We start from the raw sequence: 22,565 nt of genomic DNA, 5'->3' as shown, positions 1-22,565 counted from the left end.
TACGAAAAGAAATGCACAATACGACTTGTTGTAATATAAAAACTTCTAATCATTACAGAGAAACATCTTTCAATTGCGTAGTCTTCTAAAATCGGGATTATCGTCATTATCATGAAAATGATTCGCGATATATCTCTACCGCTTTACTAGATAATATATAGTGTGTACTTGGAGCATCCCTTTGACTCCAAAAGCGAGCACTATAACGTTGACTGTGGGGATCGATAGATGGGGAATAAAAACGCCAGAACGCATCCTTCCTGTCTTGCAAATTTATTTGTTTTCGGCATGAAAACGAGTTGGTTCATAGACACCGTATAGTTACATACGCGCGTTCCCTCCCTCGTAAATAGTGATCGATCAGCTTGATTACGCTAGTTTTTAGAGTATCGACCGGGCCCTATTTTTAACGCGGGATCGCAATTCAATCGATCGCTTAGTGCCATGGCGTTCGTATATTTTCTCTCCTTTAAAAATATGCGCTACGTTCCTGTCGTCGCTATTATAATTAATACACGTGACGTATGTACATACTTCGCGTAATTGCACCCCACAATGTATGGCAAAACTCGTCACAACGCTTTCCTGCCGTTGATGTCGAAGTCTAATGGAAGATATTTATCGTTCCGTCGAAACGTCCCGTTCGCTTACAAATTTATTGGGGTTACGCTTCCCTCTTCGTCCTTCTCTTCGATTTAATTATCCTCTAAGTTCATCCTATCCTTGGAATTGATTAGATATTGACTACTTTCAAGATTCGTTGCGTGGGATTTGTTCATTTAGATTAAGCAACGCGAACGATAGCGCTCTTCCTTACTCCTTAAAAATATTAATAGTGATCATAATCGCATGTCGTAACCGACGCTAATTGTAGTTAGCAGCGAATCGACTTCACCCTTGAAATACACTCTTTTGGAATTTCTGTAACATATTTGTATTATTTCTCTGTGCCGTTGTTTCGCGGGTGATGTGTTTCGGAATTGCAGGTGAGGATTTGACTGGCTAACAGAACCGATGAGAGCGAGCTGAAAGATCTTAACGAACACAAATTCTTCAAACTAATCTTTTCGAGATATTCGTGAAGAGAGTTCCAACAAAGCTTGAAACAGACTATAATTAATATGAAAATGACAAAGCATTATATATATACGCAGATGCGCACGACTAAAAGATTTCATCTTAGAAAACGTGCTTTTAGAGATTCCAAGTAGACGATGAAAGTGAGGAAAATAATATTCAATAATTTGTCAAAATAGTGGAACTGCTATGATCGACATTAGATCCGAAATTTTTACAAGCATGTGATTTACGTAGCCATTACACACGAATGGGAACTGCTTTTTGTCCGGTATTCAAAGAGTTAAGTCTCGCGAACGAGTTGGCACAAGCTCGAATGGCTAGTCACGAAAAACGAACTTCTTCGCCGGGACCTCGGCTACCGCCGTGTCCTGACGCAGGACGAGCACTGTCATTCGCGTGAATTTTTGTTAAGTGACAAACTCAATATCGTTACATCGTTCAAGTCTAGGAATCACAGAAGTGCCTGACTGTCTCGACGATCGTCACAAACGTCATTACAACAACCGACAGCATTCCATTTCGACGTGACATAGTTATAATTATACATTACAGTTACAAATTATAATTAAATCGCAAGCATACAGAAATATCCGAGAGAGTTTGCCAAAAATTTCCAGATTCTCGAGATCTCTTGGAGCTCGTGTAAGGTTTTCAAGGTGCAAGGTACCTCGTTCCACGAACTCACAGCTCCGAGAACGCGCGAACTCAAAGAGTCGGGTTCCGAGGGCTTTAAGTTCCAAACGTCTGTGTCTTTTAGAACGATCCGCAATTTTCAATTTGTATGCTCGACGTATTAAATCAACATTGATTCACGATCTCGAAAATTGTTAAACGCCAGAGCTCCGAGGACACTGAAGTTTGCATTGCAAGTAAATGCCAAGTGACAAGGAATTCCCCGAGGATCCCAGCTCCCGGTGAGCTGGAATTGCGAGAATCGAAATTTCAAACTGAAGATCGTCACCTTTCCAGGATTTACAATTATAATTTACAGTTATAATTGCGTGTTTCTTAAAGAGAAACTGAATACATGCCGGGAAACAATGTAATTATAATTATAACTACAAACAACGTTCATCGAACTACGCTTACATAATCCTTGGGCAACGATGTAAAGTACTAACACGACACCCTGTGTGTTACTTTTTTGTGAGCTCGGCTCGTTGAGTCGGCTCGATATCGAAAGGATACACAGAAGATGCAGCGTAGGAGTCCTTCGGGAGGATCCCCCACGTCCCTCTAGGCGATCGCTTTGCGAATCGCACGAGTCTCGAGAAGTATCGATTATGGTACGAATACAGACCCGACAAAGTCTGAGAATCGTATATAGGGGTATACATCATGAGATTTGCGTATGAACAAGCGTGAACAGGACGACCTATGATCGGGGGATACGCGTGTAAACTGAAATGTCCGAGTGACTTCGGGAAGTGTGTTCGTGAAAATCAGAAGGAGCTTATGAGAAAGCAACTAACACGGTGACTGGAGAAAGGACGCATGTAAGCGAAGATCTACCGTGTGAAGAGAATTTCAAGTTTCTTTTGTCGTCTTACAAAATACTGTCAGCCAATTACAACTCGATCGACTATTAATGAAGTTGTACCACGAAAGTACTCTACGAGATAAAATCAAGATTATTCTTTACGTTTATATTCGTTACGCTCTACTCGTTAATGTGCTCTTTTCCTTAGCCGCCACTTCAATTATAGCTTATTAAACACAATTCAACAGGAAATGATTTTAAAGTAATTCGCCAAAAAATTACAAACATTCTGTAAAAATTACAGATTTCCTTTAAGAATCTGCTTCATGTTGAAGGTTTCTCTCCTCTGTTTCTTTTCACTGATCATCATTTCTCTGTTTCTTTCTCGTTTACGTAAGTGAAAGTAAAATTTAGCCAAGACACAAGTATTGTTATCAAACAATGCATTTCTTTCTGGATAGGCGGGCAGTATCTTGTGTTTCTTTCTATACTACATTTTATTTCTAAAGGTGCTTCATTGGAATTTCGATTGGCAGATAATGACAGCGTTATATTATTGGATATTTGGTGAATCAACGTTAGTAAGGTCATCGTAGGATAGCGATCTGACAGTGTAGTGTTAATAAATGTTGGAATTTGGAAGAACATCCATGAATCCGAGGTTCCAAGACAGCATCTAAAATCGTCGAGGTTCAAAGTCTTACCCAGGGTCCGCCCAAAGTTCTCTAAGAGCCCGATGTTTCTAAGTCCAAAATTTTAAGGATCAAACATTCCGGAATCTATAATCCTGACTGAAAAAAGCTATCAATATCCAGGATCTAATAAAAACAATGCACACGCAATCGCACACAATTGTGAAAATCCTAGCTTTCAGAATCAGCTGTTTCAAGAATGCCGTGTTCTACAATTCTCTAATCTAAAATTACGAAAATTACCAAAATCCCAAATTCTGAAGCTTTGAAGTTCAAAGAAGTCGTAAGAGTGAAAAAACGTTCGAAGACGACATTTTCATGATGCGCCATTCCTGAATGTCCAAAGCTCGAAGGATCAAACATTCCAGAATCCCTGATCAAGAAGTCCCCAAGACTTCCAGTCTTGCGGGTACGTACAAAGTCGTTGAGTTTTTCGGTTTCAAGGAACCAAGGTTTCAGAGTCCACGTATGTTCATTGAGAGTCGATCAACGGGAGATGGAAAATCGGCTGGAGCGTTAATAGGAACGCGTTAACCGGTCAACGTGCCGCGAAGTTCCGTTCGCCGCGATTGGCATGCGCGCGATTGACATAGTCGATTCGTTAGCGGAGTCTAAAAAAATATCGATAAGTCTCATCGTAAGAAAAGTTCGCTTTCGGTGCTTCGTAATAGTATCAAAACCACTTTAGCCCTACGAAATTTCTACCGCGATGATGCACTCGCACGCCTTTAACAGTGCGCCTTCGTCCTTCCTAATGAATGTGTTTTCAGTTACTCATATGTATTTACTTTACTTTATTTGTATATATATATATATTTATGTATATATATATGTACGTATTTATACGTCTAATTTGTGCCTTGTCCTATGTCCGCCGTCGTAAAGTAATCGAGACTAATTAGTGGTAACAACTTACACGATATCATATTAACTGAGAGTATATGTATGTATTTTTACACTTATATATATGTACATATACATATATGTATATGTATATATACACATATACGAGTGCGAGTATGTGTATGTTTGTATATATATGTATATATATATATATATATGTATAGACCCCTATAATATTGCCCTAAACCTGTAGGGAGAAAACTTTTGCTAGTCGTTAATAGTAGTCCGTTTTGTTCCAAGATCGTGAATATATTATTAATGGTATGGTATAATGTGCGTGATGAAATGGAAAAGTATCATAGTTGCGTCGTATGTTGCAAACAATACCGAGTTGTAACGGCGAAGATGTAGTGTCCAGCGATGTTGAATATCGATGGCGAAGATCGTAGCGCATTATAACGCGAGCAATGATGATGATGCATCTCGATGGCTCTATAATGAAAATTATAGAGGACCCTATATGTGGGTAGAAATTTGTGTTTACACTCGCGTAGCGCCGCGATGATGATGACGTCCCGAGCTATTTCGCGGTTTTTCTTTCGGATTTCACTCTACCAATTGAAATTTCTCAACATCTCTAAGTACTCGAATTTCTTGAAGATCAATTCCGCGACTTAAGGTTGCAACGAACCGAAATCCCATCGAGATCAAGTCCCACCTTCGAGCATACGATGTTCTCAAGATGCGAGTTCTAATATGTACGAGATTTCGTGGAGCTAGCGTGTTCAAAGAAAGTTGTAAGAACTTGCACAAATTCGAGACTTTCATTGTAAGGCTACAAGACACGGAGCTAAAATTTCAGAATTCTTCAAGGACTCAGGATTGCAAACTCCGTGTGCACGCACGCAACAGACACACCACCAGGCACGCACAGATTTCAATAGAGACGGAAATAGAGGCACACGCGCACGCACATACCCGAAAGCTTGAACGATCGAAATTCCTGAAGAATCCCGAGTTCTAACGCGATCCATGCGTACCTAAGAAATCCAAATTCCCAAGTTCCCCGGTGCCAGGTTCAAAAATTCCAAGATCGGAAGAGAGATATTTGAGGAGCCAATTCTCAGAGTTCCGGATTCTCCGACTTGGATCTTTCAAATCGACGATACTGTCGAGCGACGAACAAATTGCACGAAGATATTTCTAATGAGATTAAACGTACGAATGGTAAACAAGATTTTGGAGATTTTTCAGGTTGTCTGAACGACCGTAGTGACGATGGCGACGATATTCTAACAGCACGAGTTTAACAACAATGCATATTACGCTGCGTCTTATGTGTGTTCTTCGAATGCTCTCCAAATATCGAAAGAGAGATAGAGATAGAAAGAGAGAGAGAGAGAGAGAGAGAGAGAGAGAGAGAATTCGTTAAAAAGAACGTTTCCTTAATACATGGTCGCTATAGATCGCCCTATAGATTAATAGGTAATACGTTATTTTAATAATTGTTGGTCATTTTACGTAACAGTTACACGGCGACAGCCCGCTAGGTATAATGCTGGTATAAGAGCTCCGTAAAGTGTCTGAGAGTTAAAACCGTTTAAACGCTACCGTTATTTATCGTCGTGACGATAATTCGTAATAATTATAACAATAACAATCATAAACGAATATAGATAGTAATAACCGTAATGCTCATATAAATTCGCCCGAGACTGCGCTCGCGCGCACTTCACTTTTTTCTGTTTTTTTATTTATTTATTTTTTGTCTCATTTATTTTACCGTTAGCTAATTGCGTGTAAAGAGTTCAATCGATCACCGTGTTCGATCCTCGACTTTCTCTCCCTCGAATGTTTTCGCCCCTCGTGGGAAATATCACGTCGCGATTGGCCTTTAAAAAAGTGTTAATGCAATCCTCATCGCGCCGGAAACCGATCGTTTGCGATCCCAGTTGATAAGTTGTTGCGACAAACGCAGTGAAAGGAACAAAAGGGGACTTTCACTTTCCGCGTTCGTGTACGTTAAATCGAAATTTCGGAACCCGTCGATCTACGAACCTAAGAGTTTAAGAATTTGAAAGTTCATGGATCCAACATTTTGAGATTATGAAAAACCAGTCCCACATACTCCGTTAAATCAGAAATAATACCGAGAGACCTCCGATTTTTAAGAATCCCGTGTTCTAAGCGAACAGTTTCCGTTAAGTTCGATCGTGACACATCGTGTGGCTCGGCAATTTCGAAAACTGAAACTTTCACAGATCTAATTCCACAGAATTTTTCCAGAACTTCAGCGTACACAGTAATGAAAGCTTCGAAAATTCCAAATTCCAGGAATTCGGTGCTTTTCCCGCAAGTTAAAACGTTAAGAACCCACGGTGTTTCAAGCGACCATAGTTACGGAGATCTGCGAATGCAAGAATTGATAACTCCGGGTCCAATATTCTCAGGCTTGCGCTCTAAGCGCAGTTCGCGACGAATGCATTTCGTTCCGGGTTGACTTTCCTTTTTCCATTCGTTTCCTTTATCATGAAAGTGGCCTCACGTAGCTTCACTACGTCGAAGAATTCGGTAATCATCTATATATCCATGTTATTACGTACTAACAATATCATAGAATCGGTGTCTATCGCCTAAGGATCCAATATTGAAACCGTTTTATATTTTTACGTTTTTATACTTGGCGTGGTCTTCCTGGCACCATAATGCACTTTTAAGAAATCTATATAAAAATATCGTAGAGTTGTCGTGTCCAGTGCGTTTAGTCGCGCGCGAAAGAGGAATGCTTCTTGAACAGGATGTAAACAGGTGGTAGGGGAAAGTAAAACATGTAAAACAAAGAGAAGGATGACGAAGAAAGGAAGGGGGGAGGGGGGCGCCGGAAAAGTCCAGGAAAGATCGATTAACGAAAACCAGGGAAACAAACAGATGAGTTGGACAATACTCGATTGAAAATTTCATTCGGGTGAAAAAAATCGAATAAATGAAAAGAGTTATCTTCGTTCCCACGCGCGAGATAACTTTTTTGTTTGAATTCCGAATGGAAATTTATTCTATGTGACAAGAGGCGATTTTTTTCCTTTTCTATTCGAAGGCGAAGCGTTCTATGCATTACAGAAGAAAGCTTCCTAATACATTTTTCATATCTCTTTCACCTCTATCCGCGAATAAATAGTTCTTTGAATAATTCTCAGGCTAACAATAAGTCAAATAGTTAAAGGTTATCATAAAATTAATTAAAAGTTTAACACAGCCTTTTTAATTATGGAAAAAGAGGAGAATCCCTATGAATCCTTTCGTTATATTAATACGTCTAATCACCTTTACACTACAGGATTGCCGTCATATAATCTATCCGAGCGTAGAAACTATAAAAAAATAAATAAAATATTTCATAACAACGCATACATTTTTTTAAAGCGAAGAAAGTATCTTTCTTACTTCCGAATAGAAAGATATCTCTATTCTCGAGTGAATTTTTAATTTAACCAAGATTAGCAAAGTATTGTTTCTCATCGTTACATAGATTCTTTCGTTAGATGGAAAGTCTGCCCAACTGTGAGGAAAAGAAGAAAGTGAGGGAAAAGTGAAAAGAGAGAAAGGCGGAAGAGAAAAGGGACAGTATGAGAACGTTGTGAAAATTGTGTCTGTTTTGGTCCCGTTTCGCGTTGCGATCAGCCGCGAAACTACGCTTTCGAAATGAAACGATGACGGACAAGACAAACCAGGTCCCAGCTTTATCCGCGTTTAGTGAGCTTTTTCCGCGTGAGCTTTTTCTTGTGTGAACGAACGGTCGAAGATACTGAAGGCGGCTCGACCGATCTTTCCCCTTCTGCGACATTAATTAATAGCAATTGATGAGGTTATCAGTTAAATCCGAATAAGTTGGATGCTGTTAACGGCTAAAGGACTAACACTAACGACTAATCCACTATGGGGCTAACGCTAAAGTACTGAGTACAAAATAAACCGAGGGGGAAATTAGAGATGACCAAATGAATGGGGGGAATTTTCCCTGACTGGAACGAAATGTTTCTCGTAGAAAAGAAGCGATTTTATTCTTATATAAAACGAGTACGTGCTAACCCTTTCTTTCTTGATCCACCTCTGTTTTGCGGGGAGTAAATGGTAAGGTCTAAATTTTAACTAATTCATGTATCTCGCACACGTGTTCTAGAAACTTTCACGTCCGGTTCCCGCACCAAAGGGATCAGAGTTGTTCGAGCTCGCCTTGAAGAACCTCGATAAAATCTCTGTTGTCGCGTGTGTCGACCAATACGGTTATGGTTGCGCTAACGAACACCGTCGTGCCGGTGCGTTGAGATCTGAACATCTTCGGGACAAATCGCGCCGGAAAGAATGAACATACGCGCTGCGTTATGGCCGCGAATTATAGCAAATGTACATCGTGTTCCGGAAGAAACCAAACAACACTTGGATATATCCAGGCTCTCCGGATCTGAAGTCGATCGATTGTCAACCTCGCATTCGGTTCTTCTCGGGACACCCTGTACTTTCGACGCACCAGGCTTCTTCGCTCACGAAATAACCGTTTCTCCCGAGCCAAATCACCACCGGAGACTTCAACTTCTCCGAATTGCACCTCGAACTTTGTAAAAAGAATTTAATCATTGTCACGCAACACGATACTTACAGAACGTAAAACGTGAGAATAATACAAAAAAGGAAAATGATGATGAAACGAGATAACGTGGAAAGTTTTCCGGGGAAACTCGCGTTTACTTTTCGTACATGGGCCGGTTTCCATGCGATCGGAAATCAACATGAGGACATTCGAGACACGGTGAACAAAAAAGCCTGGTGGACGCCTCCGAACGGGAAGTCGTTGGCAAATAAGTAGTTTCCCATTGTCTGGTCGATCCGTTTAATTAAGCCTACCCGCCCGCGCACCGCGCTAACTCTTCGCGCGATAGCTGCCCCGTTATAAAAAATCTTCAAACCCCCCTCCCTCTTCCCCTCAATGGAAACGTAGCTGTTTTTGTACCCGTGCGCCATGTACAAGTATACATTAACAATATAATATCCTATGTAACCTACGGACGTTAAAGCGGATAAGATCACTTTGCATTCTCCCTCTATTCGTTTTGCGGACACCCGGCTCGGGTTCGCACCGGCTCTTAAAGCGCGTCTCCAGGTGCCGTCCAACAGGGCAGAAATGTCCTCCGGTTTTACGCCGTAATTCATCAATGACCTCGTCAATTTCTCACTTCACCGATGAGTAGGCCGAGGGGTGGTAAGCGGTAAACGAAAAACGAAAGAGAGGGAAAGCAAGCTGGGGGCGTAAAAGTCGGCAAAGTAATCAACGCGAATCAAGCCCGTATTGGTATCGTTGAATGTGACCGTGTGTTCCCGGCGTTTCGTTCGAGAGAAACGGCCGAATCTAACCGCCGTATGATTAATCGAAGCGAGATATTAATTCACCGGTACAGGTCGTCCACCGAAACGACAGGGGGTTGTTAATTATGCAGCTATGCCACTTGGTTGTTCGCTTACCTCGTACGAGGGTCGTCATAGAAAGTTACCTCGAGCCGGGAAGCAGACGGTCACGCTTAGCTCGGGACGTGAGGTATGAATACGGGCACTCGGCACTCCGCAACTGGAGTGGGGGACCTTTTGAGCAGTCCGCGACTACCATGGAAAAGGACAGTTTAACTTGATCGCACACGGGCTTTAATAGCCGGCTTGATTCCCCCCCCCCCCCCGGGCTAATCCTCGTCCGCACATGCTCTTCTTGTACACACACACACACACGTTGTGCCCGTCCGCGCTCTTCACGAGGTATACAGAGATACAAGGTGGAATTCCTGTGTTCGAATGTACATTTAGTTATTAAGAAAACAGTTATTCAGGCACGCAAGTTGGGCAGGGGAGCAGCGCGCAGCCAGTGGAAGAAGCCGCGCGTACCTCGAGAGTTCCTCGCCTTCTCGCCTCCGTTTCGCGGGACCGATCGATCAATAGACCGGCCGATCGCGCCGATTCTTCGTCTACGCCGCGGTTCGCTTCGAATTCCCTTGACCGTTTAAATCGTCTACTCGTGTATAACCCCGACCTCTTGATCGCGTACTTTCGTTGAAATCGGCAAGGGAAGAGTCGGCCACTGGAAGGGATTAAGTAGGAACGGCTGATTGATGTGGGCGACCGAAGGGTGGACACGAATGGGGAGGAGACATGACCGGGTATGATGGCTACTTCTAATATAACTGAGTGGACCCCTCGATTCCGAACGAAACGCCGTTTGTACGAATGATCGAATGTGTCGTCGACAGCGCCGTTGTTTTTTCTTTTTTCTCGCGACGACGCTCGCCGACCTGTGGGTTCTGCTATTTCGGGGCAGAAAATCGGGGGAATTTTTCGGTAAACGGGAGTAAATGCTCGAGGAGTTCGGGTGTGTGCGGGAAAGGTAAACCGCCGTGTGATCGGTGATAACTATGATAAGAACACGCTTAGAGTGGCGCTCGGANCCCCCCCCCCCCCGGTATTTCCTATCTTCTCGTTCCCGATCGCGCGCGATACTCCGCACGCAGTTCCGAATTGCGAGGGCGCGCCGACTTCGTTACGGGAGGAACTCGTAGGTACGCGCAGGACGCAAGAAGGCCCATCGTTAGACGAGTTTCACACGAAAGACAGACCGCGGTATCGCAATTTGGTCACACACCACACAGAGAACTCTCACTTAGAGCAATGCTTCTCCACGTAGCACCCGACTATCATCACACCCCCGGGCTGTGGTCCATGCGAGAGCGAGAATCACAGGCCGTAGAACGGAAAAGAAAGTGTCTCGCGTTGCGTAGAAAAGAGAGAAAACGTAGGAGGCTTCGAGCTACCGCTCCGTTATCGTGGCTCCCCAAAACAATCGTCAGTCGCGAGGGGGAAATTTCTCGAAACGCGAACGTATTAATTTACGTGTCTGTGCGCGGAGTCCACTGTATATGGCGGGCCGGGGAAACCGGGGAACCCGCGTCTGAAACCGTCTGAAACCTGCTACCGGCGCGTCTCTTTTACTTCGAATCCCTCCGCTTCTTTCAGCGAAAACACCGACGAGAGAGAGCGCGCAGGCTGTGCGACGAAGGTAAAAACCGCGGGAACCCGCCTGTTACAGTGGACCGGGCGCAAACGTGGCCGACGTAGACGTGGGGGGAAACACCGCTCTAGACGGGAGTTTCTTCATCTTTTTACCTTATCAGACGTTCGTTTGTGCGATGAAGCGAACCTCCGGTCGACCGACCGTCGTGTTCGATCGCAGTGCGATTTGTAACCCGGCAGTATAACTTATATACCGATCGTGCGCCGCGGTGGCGCGCCGACCGCAGTCTGTGATACGCGGAAACCGGCCTCAGGAGGGGCCTTAGTACGAGTGCTGCGGCTGCAGAGACGAGACTCAGCTGTGCGCCGACGTGTCCGAGCCTTGGCTGTTGCCTAGCCCACCCATGCCGGCCTGCGAGGTGAGCCTGGTGGCCGACTGCGAGGTCGTAGCGGTCACCGTGGCGGAGTGGCTGAGGCCATGATGCCTGCCGGTTTCCGGCACCAGGTGGGGCGTGCGGCTGGAGACGGGGGGAAGGACCGGGCTGACCGGCCACGGGTGTAGGGACATGGTGCTGGGCGCGCTCGGCACGCTACGCGAGTGCGGCAAGAGGGGCGAGTTGGAGAGACTGGCGAGAGGGTGGTGTGCGGACGCGCTGCCGCCGGAGACGCCCAGGCTCGTCCCCGAGGAGATGGCGCCGCCGCCGCCGCCGCCACCGCCACCGCCGGCGGAAGTCGCGATCGCCACCGCCGTGTCCGGGTGGAGGAAGTTGCGCCGCTGCTCCATCCGCTCGGCGTGCTGGGCCAAGCAGCGGGTCAACACCTCGGGCAGCAGCTCCAGCTGACCCTGCAACGAGGTCAGCTTCTCGTCTAGGCCGGCCAGACGGCTCTCCACGCCCTCCAGACGCTCCTCCAGCGTATCCTGTCGCGTGCTCATGTCCGAGACGATCTCGTAGACGGTGTTCTGTGTCTGTCGGGGTGGATCAGAGATAGCACAACCGTCAGCAACGGCGGGAGTGATCGAAGTCTGGTCGTTGGGGGTAACGTTAGATCGGTTTTCTTTTGTCTATTTTCCGTTTGGGAGGTGAGACCGGTGCGCGGTGTTCGGGGATTCGCTGATTTCTGTCTCGCGCGAGTGCCGGTTGAATTTAGTTCGAGCATGAGGAACGGTACCGCCCAGCCGGGGGATTCAATTCTTTCATCGCGATAAAAAAAGGGGTTCGTAAAAAGGGTGCTTATTTGCGGAATAGCTATTCCGCCGGGGCAGCGGTGCTTTTAATCCTGTTCAGCATCCTATTCCGTTCACTCGCCGTCGCGATATTCCATCGAGCTTTACGAGCGGGAAAGGTTTCTTCTCGTTAGCGGCAATTCTCACCTTGGCCATGTCCGTTATGGTGTTGGCGTTGTCCATCAATTTACGTTGATCCATTTTCACCTTCCTGAGTCTGAAAGTTCGACGACAGAGCGCAATTATGTGCCAGGCCGCTACGCCATGCTCGGCCGGGATAGTGTGTATCGACTTACGCGTATATAGCCAATAGGAATTTCCGCTGATGGGTCCGCACGCGTCCGGGATTGACGCGCTTCACCAGCCGGGTGTGCTTGTAAATCAGCCACGTTTCCCGCAACACGTTTGCTGCGGCGTTCTTCAACTGAAACAAAGCGGAACCGTCATCGCCACTGTGGCCCCTCGTCAACGGTAACTTCCTTCGATTTCAGCACGCTAGGACCGTGCTCGTGCAACCTACATTTCGCTCGAGAGTTGTGGGTGGTTCGAATAACATTTTTAGGCATCGTTTACCCGAAAGAGCGATTAAGCTCCGCCGGGTTGGTTACAGAATTGTCTTATTTTCGTTTTATATCGACGGTGTCCACACTCGGGTACTTAAACATTCGAGTATTGTGCGGATGATAAAATTTGTCGGGTACTTTCAAGGTATCTAATTATTATGTGTTTTTTTTTTTTTTTGGACTGTCCGAGTATCGTGGTTGGTGTGTATAGTACCTAAGGGAAATGAAGGAGAAGCTTACTTCATGTTAAACCAGTCGCTACAAAAATCAATAGTAGATAATGGATAGGTATTACCCAGCGATTACCCGCAATTTGTGGTTCCGAGTACCCGGGAACTCAGTTATTTGCTCTGGTAATATTTAAATACCTCAGTGGTACCCACAAATGTGACGTTCGAATATATATCCCCGGATATCCCTGAAACTACCCGGTTTGTACCGACGGCACTACTTCACACAACTGTATTAAACATTATTTGAAAAAAGGTCATGTTTTTAAATTGTCAAGAGCTATTGTGCAGGCGTGTTTGGGAAAAACGTGTGTGTTTGGTGAATTTTATGTGGTCAAAGAAAAACGTTTTCGAAAGGGTTGACATTTGTTCTGTTACGGCTGATGGGATCAGATCGATTCCACTTATGCAATGACGTGCAAAAAAGCGATATGCATCCAAGAGTTAAAGCGGCGTAAAAAGACTCGTCGATACGGCCACGCGTATAACTCTACGTTACCACTCCTTGATATTTGCAAGCTTTATAAATAACGCTGGCTAATAATTATTTCAGTAGGTATGTAGTTGAAGGCTTCGATCCAGGGGTGGAGAGAAGCAGTCGTACTTATGTAAAACTCACCGGGCGCAGCAATTCGACGAATTTAAACTCTATCGCACGCATGGAATATTTCGAAATTTATAGAAATTTAAAAATATATTAGAACATTAAAAATATATTTTAAGTTATTTTACGTTTTACAAATAGATATGAAAATTTCGAATATTTTAATGTGAAGTCTGTCTAAATTCTAAATAATGAATTTTTGGATCTATCGGACCTAAGAATTCGCAATGTTTTGTTAAGTTATAAACTATCTAAAGGAACTACTTTCTAAAGGTTAAGTTATTATTATATCTTAATGTCTGCATCTTGTACTGCGAAGATTTGGGAGTTGAGATTTTTGTACTTCGAGTTTATAATTCTTTCCTAAAGTTTTCAGTCGTAAGACCGTCTAACTTTTCAACCGGAAATTTAGAGTCGATGAAACGTGACTGCGAATTATGGCCTCCATTGTTATTGGGAAGTGTTGTTGTAATGTCACCGAAATTTTCCGTGCGATCTCGCCGGAAAGTATTCGCAAGTCGTTTCTAGCAGTCGTTCCATTATCGCTTTACGATTTACTTCGGGTTGCCTTTCGAAGCTTTCTCTTTGGAAGTTTGGTGGGATTGAATCGATCGATGCCACACTCTTTTCACGGCGATAAAGGCTAAAATGACAATGATACATTAGCTGACTTCCTCGTCTCAAGTCGTCTCGGTCCATTGCCTGGACGGAAGATAACAACGCTCTTTACTCCGGCAGGCGCTTTTTCTTATTTCACTTGATCTAGAACTAGTGAGAATGCTTGAGTATTTAAGTCCCTGAACTTTAGCAGACTTTTGGATTTACAAAACTCTCAAATTTCGAAGACTTCAGTTTTTAATTCCGCGAATTTAGATTACTCACGAATTTGGTCAATCTTGGGCTTTTGAGACTGTAAATTTCTACTTCGTTTTCACATCACTGATTTTATCACGTTTGTAATATTTTGAATATATTGAAATATTTTTCTAGCATTTTCTCGAGACACATTTGAATTTGGTATATCTTATATAATGCATGTATAGGATATCTCAGATCAGCAAGGGCAAACTTCGTGAGGGCGTAAAATGGATTGAGGTGAACAGAAAAATTTTTTGCTTGTTATTTGCAAAATGATAGAGAACTTCTTTGTTCATCTCAATCTGTTCTATGTCCTGACGAAGTTTATTTCTTTTGGTCTAAGACATCCTATACATATATAGCTTCTTAAGCTATTTGTATCTTGGAATATTAATGTTAATATATTAAATTCTTTAAGCATGACATATAAAATTTATGTATTATCAAGTTCTTTAAATCCCTAATTCTAGGATATGGGTTTTTAGCCCGTTGAATATTAACTATCTGGAATATTACTTTACTTATCTATATTTGTCTTTTATTAATATAATATTATTTTTATTATTAATCTACTATTAATATAATATTACTTTTATTTTCTGGTACTCTCTCATTGTTAGATTTTTACATCTCTAGACATTAAGCTTCTCAAGATTTCTTATCATCGTGGTTTTTAATTCTTGATGTGACGTACGTGCTTGAATCCTCGGAATTTAGTGTTTTTTTTTTAAATATTTACGTTTTCGAATTATCTCTATATAAGTTGCACGATTCTGAATTTTACACATTTCGATATCAAAGTCAAGAATTTAGATTACCAACGAAAGGAAATCTGTTTTTCCTAAAGGTCATAGCGACTTTGCCAAGCGACTTCGTACGGCCTGTTTATTTCTGAGGCAACCTTACTTACTCACAGTGGGATACTTTCTTATTACGTGGCTCAGCCGGAAAATTACATTGCGCTATATATACATATATATATATATATATATATATATATATTGACTTTGATATATATATATATAGAGAGAGAGACCGATATTCATCATGCTCTCATTACGTGCTTAATTCGCTTTTCTGATCCTTGCGGAATGCCGACGGTGAGTGTAATTTCAAAAGCTTCCCTGCAATTATGCTCACAGCTACCGTCATGCCTTTTATTTAAGACATACTTTTGAAACTCCGGTAATCATAATTTACGGATTTTTGTCACGACCGCAATTGCAAATGCTGCGACAGAAACTCCAGAAGATATCAAAACCATATTTCTTGAATTTAGATAAACATGAATTCTTTTCGAGATCTTTATGAATTCTACCGAGAAATTTACTAATTACAAAATCGCCGATTTATTTCTTCTATTTTATTTAGAATGTTGTATATTTTTCAGAGTCGATGTTATCTTAATAACTATATCGTTCCGAAAAATAAATGAGAACTGCGTTCAACCAGATTTAACATAGTTTCTCCTTCTACAGCTACTTTTATAACTGGTCGTTTCGCTATAGGAGCGTGTCTGCTATGCATATTATTAAAAGTTATCTTTTTTATTTCAGAAACTTCGGCAGATCAAACAATACGCAAAGAACGTATTACAGTTCGTTATTATAAAAAGAACAACGTAATAATCTCCGATATTTGCATAATACTTCTAACTTCATTCTTTGCGTTACTTTACACGAATTATTCAATTGCGATTATGTTGATGTGATAAACGAAAACGCTATTTTATATTATCCAATTACCACTTCACGCGAATTGCGTTTTAATTCCCTTTGTGTCAGGTTACTTTATCAAATTTAGCGATGATCAGGGTACTCGGTTCCGTTAACGAAGCTTTTTGCTGAAATATTCGCCGACTGGAAGCTTAAAACAGACCCTTTGCGCTACTTAAGCGACTTTGCTAGCTGAATGAATATTCAAAGAAGACAGTTTCAGTCGCAAGGAAGCTGTACCTCGCGATAGACGATCGTATCCCCTCATTATCGGTCGATATGTAAAGGCGGTGGATACAGGTATTCCTCGCAGATACGAGCTTCGTGATAGATCAAATGCTACACAGATTTCTAGTATACCACGGGGGTTTCTATCTTTCCTTAAATTTACGCTTAAGTATACCGGAGTATCGCGAAAAGATTTCTACATCCAACATTTCACAACGCCACATTGGAATATATTCTGAACGAGAGATCTCAGCGGCGCTTACCCTCTTCGTTAATTGTGTGTCCATCATGAAGTTGTGCACGTGTTTCTCCGCCCGCGTAAGCTCGAGCTTTCTGGAGACGACGGCCACCAATAGAGCGGTGCATCCGGCGCCCTGAACATTACGAAAGCGCCACTTGTAATTAGATGTAGTCTCACTGCCGGCGACTCGTCGGCGATCATTTCGCCTGATCCTTACGAACTAGAGGTAATTAACTTTTTTCCTACTCGCGCGCGATACACCGGACACACAGAGCTCCGCGAACCGGCCGGGGATCAGCGAATTTGCATTATTTATCCATTGACTATTTCGTCGGGATGCGCCTGTTACGCTGGAAAACACGGCCGCTATCAGGCCGTTTCGTATTCGCCGTCCCGAAATTAATAGCCAGAATCCCAGACAGAGACCGGGCAATTTCGCGCAATTTACGAGAAGCGTTATACGCGTAAGTGCACATGAAACGGCGAGATAGCGAGAGGGAGATAGAGCCAGAGAGAGAGAGAGAGAGAGAGAGAAAGGGAGAGAGGAAATCTCGCAAATGAAAGGGACCGGCGCGGAAGGGAGAAGAGACGGGGGAGGGAACGAGGCACCAAAACGTATTGTGAGTCGTGATCGGAACTGGACTTCCGGAAACAACAGCCGCGCTTCGGCGGCGGAAGTTTACGAGGAATTAGCCCGCAACGCTGGAACCAGCCGGTTAAAGCGCTTGGTGATAGTTACAAATCTAACGGGTTAACGTGGGACTAGCTGGAAGTTGTGCGAACGGACACGAAGGACGAGGCGGTAGGAGGAGGAGGAGGCCGGGGGACGGAGTGTGATAACAATAAGGAACGACCCGGGCTTTCCCAAGGGTGAGGGAGAATGGTGTTTATCGGCGTCCTCCATCGCCTTTAATTACAAGTGGACTGTGTAATGACTGTGGCGAGAGCGGCCGAATGCAACGGTGTAAATCACCGATTTGTAACGGCTGAACAGCTCGATCGATCGCGACGATCGGTCGCTTTATCTCTCTCTCTCTCTCATTATCTTGCCGGTGCGCTCGCGTAATGAAGCTCGCGGCACCGGAGTGCCATTTAACGCGAGTTACACGAGGTTACATGTTTGCGGAGCCCCGACTCTCCGCCGGATACCGCGCAGTGGGGGGAAGCATGTACAACGCGTTTTCATAGTTGACGATAACTTGGTTCGAGGATTAACGATCTACGTGATTGGTGTTGCGATGTAATCCGACGCAACTCCGTCGGTGCAACTTTCGGTGATTTTGGTCAGGGTAATGATCAGCGCCGGTGAGAGGAGCGAAGTGAGAGTGGAAGATAAGCCACTACGATGGCCCCGGATGATGCGAAGTAATTTGCGAGGCGGTGAGAATTTCCGCGACTTCGTGCCAATTTACGTCCTACCCTTACCATCATTCCGGTGGAGACGGCTATACCTCGACCGCAGTATGTGTTGGGCACGATGTCGCCGAAACCGACGCTCAGGAACGTGATGGCGATGAGCCACATGGCGTTGAGGAGATTCGCGTGCTCCTCATCATGGTACCTGTCATGGTAAAACGACGATCGGATTATTTCGACGAACAGGCGCATTTGCGCAGCTACAATGTCGCCCTGGACTTTGTTTCAAAAATGCCCGCCCTAGGTTTCCTCTCGCGAGGCTTGACACGTTTCGTTAGTTTGAGCAACCCCGGTCACTAAAGATTTATAGATTCCGATTGCTGGAGACTTTCAGATTGGAAATTGTAGTTACTAAAAATAGAAAAGGTCGCATTAACGAACGTCTTTTTAAAAGTCTCCTTTCCTTTACTTCGATCCTTCTGCTGCTAGAGAAGTAATGAAATTGTCCGAAGTAATCTCTCACTCTTTGCGTAATTCAAAAATTTATATCACGAACGGTGCATCCGAATTCTTGTGTTACTTTAAAATTATGTTGAAGAAAGTAACATGTTAATTTCACGTATTTGCGTACCCCTTAACTTATTCCTCGCGTTTAAAGTGACATAAAAATTTAAGCGGACGATTTGTAACGCAAACTTTTTTCACTGTATATTCAAATTTCTTTGATTCACCGAAGTGCGTGACAACGACACATGTTCACGATGAAAATCGTTTTCGCATGAGATTGAAATACGCCCAAATGAATGATTTCGAACAATTTTCCGACCTTCTCGATAAAAGGAGGCCGTCCGTCGGAGAGGGAAGTTTCAGCACTCGTGGCTTTTCTTCATCGTTCGATATGTCCGTTTCGCCACGGCCAGCATTCATCCTGCCGCCCGGGGGATAAGCGAACATTGGGGCGACCGCGGTAAGTTATAGGGCGAAAGATAGCATTATGTCCCCCGCGAGATTCATTATTGCCACGCAAAGAAGGTTGGGACGGGGCACCGGCTCTAATCCGCATCGTAAAGTGTTTTAACGAGCCGGGCCGATGTTACATGTTTCCGCCTTAGCGCGGAATCTTTTACGGTCCATCAAAAGTTCCGGGCCCCGCGATATCTGCGAGTCGACCCAGCTGGTCGATTATCGCTCCGCTCGCCCGACGAATCCTGGCCGTTAACTGAATCGCGCTTAAAGCACTAAATCGCCGATATTAGGAGCCTAATGTGTTCGCCTAACGCTTCCTCCCCGTGGAAGCGTAAAAAACTATATGGAGATGATGCAAGCTTCACCATTCGAACGTTGGTAATCACGTTTCTTTGNGGGGAACGGGGGGGGGGGGGGGATGAGAAAGAGTCACTTTCCCGATGAACTTAACCGTGTAAAGAACGCGATCGTCTCTCTTTTCTCACATCTACTCTTCTACTTGACTCCCTTTCGAGATGAAATTGATTACCCAGCTGACATAACGAACGTTCCGTCTGGTAGCACTCCCGCGGAACGAATTATTCTCGTAGCAACGTTGATTGCATGATTGATCGCCGGCTATGTTCCGTGAAAATCGCGTTATTGTCGTAGAAATTCACGCCGCCGCATGCGGACGTATATATCGGATGAATAAAATATCGTTTAAATTGCGCGATAATTCGAGGTCCGATAATCCGTGCGTGAAATTGGCCCCGAGCCTCCGTCAACTTTACAAGCGTGCGAAATCCAAATTATCGGATTGATTTGTTAAACCGGGAAAAAATGGCGAAATTCGAATGAGACCGCAAAAATCGCTGATCCACGGGCCGGGCGCCGTTATTAAATAACGGCGGCGCTATCGCGCATTGTTGCCGCGTAATTCGACGTGTACGTGCGCGGTGATTTATTTTGTGAAATAAATTTACAGAAAGAAAGATACTCGACGGAGCGTTTCGCTCGCGGGATTAATGACGGCAAATGCGTGTATTGATAATGACGGTTTATCATCGGTGTAATTTACAATTTATCGTACGGCGATATTGAAAGTTCATTTTTCGATGTAATGAAAAATCCCGTTAGAAAGGAAGCCGCGAGCTCAATATTTTTCACCGGCGAAATGAAAAGTTCCTTTGACTCGTCGAGCACTCGTGAAAGAGTTTTCATCGTAAATATTGATACTCCACGTGCATTCGCGTGCGCGCGCGCACGCGCGCGTAACATTTATTTAATGAAATTAAAAGTCAATAACGAAATCACGGGGTGAGCGTTAAAAAACTGAAACCTTCTTCACGAGTAAATACCGTTTGTTAATCTGAATTTTTCATGAGAGAGAGAAAGAGAGAGAGAGAGAGAGAGAGACGTCGACACTCGCAAATACTCGCGTATTCATGTAACGCCCGTGGAAATTGGAAAGTCGAATGCTCGTAACATTATCGAGTACATTATCGAGTAGATTATCATAATCCACTCTATCGGGAAAAGATGGACAGGTGGAGGGTGGGCGGGCCGCGCGATATATCAAAGGCGAAAGCCGCTTTCAATGATCGCCCTTCGGATAACAATGAAACAGTCCGTCGCCATTCCCACGGTTAAGGATCGCTCGCGGCCGCTCATCAAGGACTTCCGCAGGATACTGGAAGCCAGGGAGAGATCAACATTTCGCGAGTGATAAATATTTCTGTTAAGGCCGTGGGTGGAAGTGCTCATCCATTAAGGAGAAACCGGAGGTTTTATTGAGGCGGCAGCGGGACGGATAGGAAAGATTCTCTCCTACCGTCGGGTTACCTGGAGAGGAATCCACCGAGCGTCGTCTCTCGTGTGATGTTGCCTAGGCAAGATTGATTATTCCCGAAATCGGCGCGACTATTTACGAGGGAATTTAATTATCAGCCCCAGGATCCACTAAATCCAAGCGATTCGCCAACGGCGACCTCAATCGGACCTGTCCCGCCGGCGAGGATGCCCGAGATTTATGATTACGACACGATCGCGCGACGGATGGACGTGCTATTACGTCGTAGATCAATCATCATTTGGAACCGCACGCAAATGAGCCGTGTCCATTGAGCTGTGTATGATTCCGAAATGCGCGTGTCACTGCTCGCCTTCCTTCAGATAACGTCTCGCATGGACGAAATGGAACAATTGCTGTCGCTTTTCTTTTCAGCGGAAAAATATAGGAGGAAAGAAAGAGATAGCTCTATCCTCCGGAGAGAAACATCATCTTGGAACGAAACGTAAACCGACGTCCTTTCAGCACGTACACACGTTACAGAATAAAGAGAAACGGCGATTGTTCTAATGCCGTCGATATGGTTACAATATTGTTAGACGTTGGGTATTTAAGAAGAAAAGAGAATGCGATTTCCAAGTTCCACATAGAGCTAACGAATTTTCGGAAATTCGTTCGACAATTAATCGTGAAACCTGCAACCCGCAATTCCTCTCGGTGTTTACGTTGAATCGAGCGCGAGTTCATTCGACCGGGGTCGAAAAATGCAATAGACACATCCATCTATAACTTAGTTAACTCTAATAATTTCATGATTCATGACGATTCGATACTGTTTGACCGAACTGAGTTAGTTAGACTTGAATAGAGCGACGAACAGTTGGTGAAAAATCTCCGTCAGGTAATAATTTTATAAAATCCATCTATTATAATAAAAAAAACAATCAAATATGAAATGTATGTTCGTCGCTCCATTCAAGTCTAACTCAACTCGGTTTATCGGGTAGCATCGAGTTGTCACGGAATCATGAAGTTACTAGATGGTTGTGCTTGTTGCATTTTTCGGTCCTATTCGAACGAACTCGTACACGATTTAACACCCCACAATAACGTGGTCAAGTCAAGTCGGGCTTTTACCTCTCACACTGTCGCAGCGTCCACGAGGCGATGATCCACAGGGAGACCATGAAGACCAGCAGCACCGTGCCGGGGCAGATGGTCATCAGGGTCTTAAGGACGAACCTGGTGTTAAAGTTGATGCGATTCAAGGCCCCTATACTGCGCGAAGACGCGTCCGTGAAGAGCTTCGAGTGCAGCAGCATCACCCGGCAGATGAGGTAGAGCCTGAGGAACATCGGCAGCGAGAGGGTCACGTCGTACGGCACCCACTTGGAGCCGATGTCGCCGTTTTTGTTCGCCAGCTTAGTCGTCCACAGGAAGTAGTACTCGCCCGGAATCGGGTGGATCGCGCAAATCACCAGCTCCAACGAGATCTGCGCGATCCGCTGCCAGGTCATCGCGATCCGCCAGTCGTCCGCGCAGTTATCGATCATGAACAACTGTCGGCCCACATAACACAAAAATTGACAGATACACTAGTCACGGGACATCGAGAATACGCTTCCTCATGTTTACTAATGTGATCTATGCTCGGCTCGCGAGGATGATT

General features: G+C 44.3%; 1 protein-coding gene across 1 annotated transcript in view; it reads right to left on the bottom strand.

Annotated features, from left to right (window-relative positions):
- Positions 1-10,594: 10,594 nt before the first annotated feature.
- Positions 10,595-22,565, bottom strand: part of LOC106748112 (small conductance calcium-activated potassium channel protein) — a 137,019-nt gene continuing 125,048 nt past the window's right edge. Inside the window, exons 7-12 of the mRNA XM_014626333.1 lie at positions 22,034-22,455; positions 18,229-18,364; positions 16,826-16,936; positions 12,661-12,788; positions 12,512-12,581; positions 10,595-12,106 (exon numbers count right to left, since the gene is read on the bottom strand). Of these exons, the coding sequence (XP_014481819.1) occupies positions 11,495-12,106; positions 12,512-12,581; positions 12,661-12,788; positions 16,826-16,936; positions 18,229-18,364; positions 22,034-22,455 (1,479 nt within the window). The 3' untranslated portion in view covers positions 10,595-11,494. The remainder of the gene's footprint in view (positions 12,107-12,511; positions 12,582-12,660; positions 12,789-16,825; positions 16,937-18,228; positions 18,365-22,033; positions 22,456-22,565) is intronic.

Source organism: Dinoponera quadriceps, unplaced genomic scaffold (genome assembly GCF_001313825.1).
Source record: "Dinoponera quadriceps isolate SergipeBrazil2010 unplaced genomic scaffold, ASM131382v1 scaffold2420, whole genome shotgun sequence".
NCBI classification, from domain to species: domain Eukaryota; kingdom Metazoa; phylum Arthropoda; class Insecta; order Hymenoptera; family Formicidae; genus Dinoponera; species Dinoponera quadriceps.
This window is presented reverse-complemented; position numbering and strand designations above follow the sequence as displayed.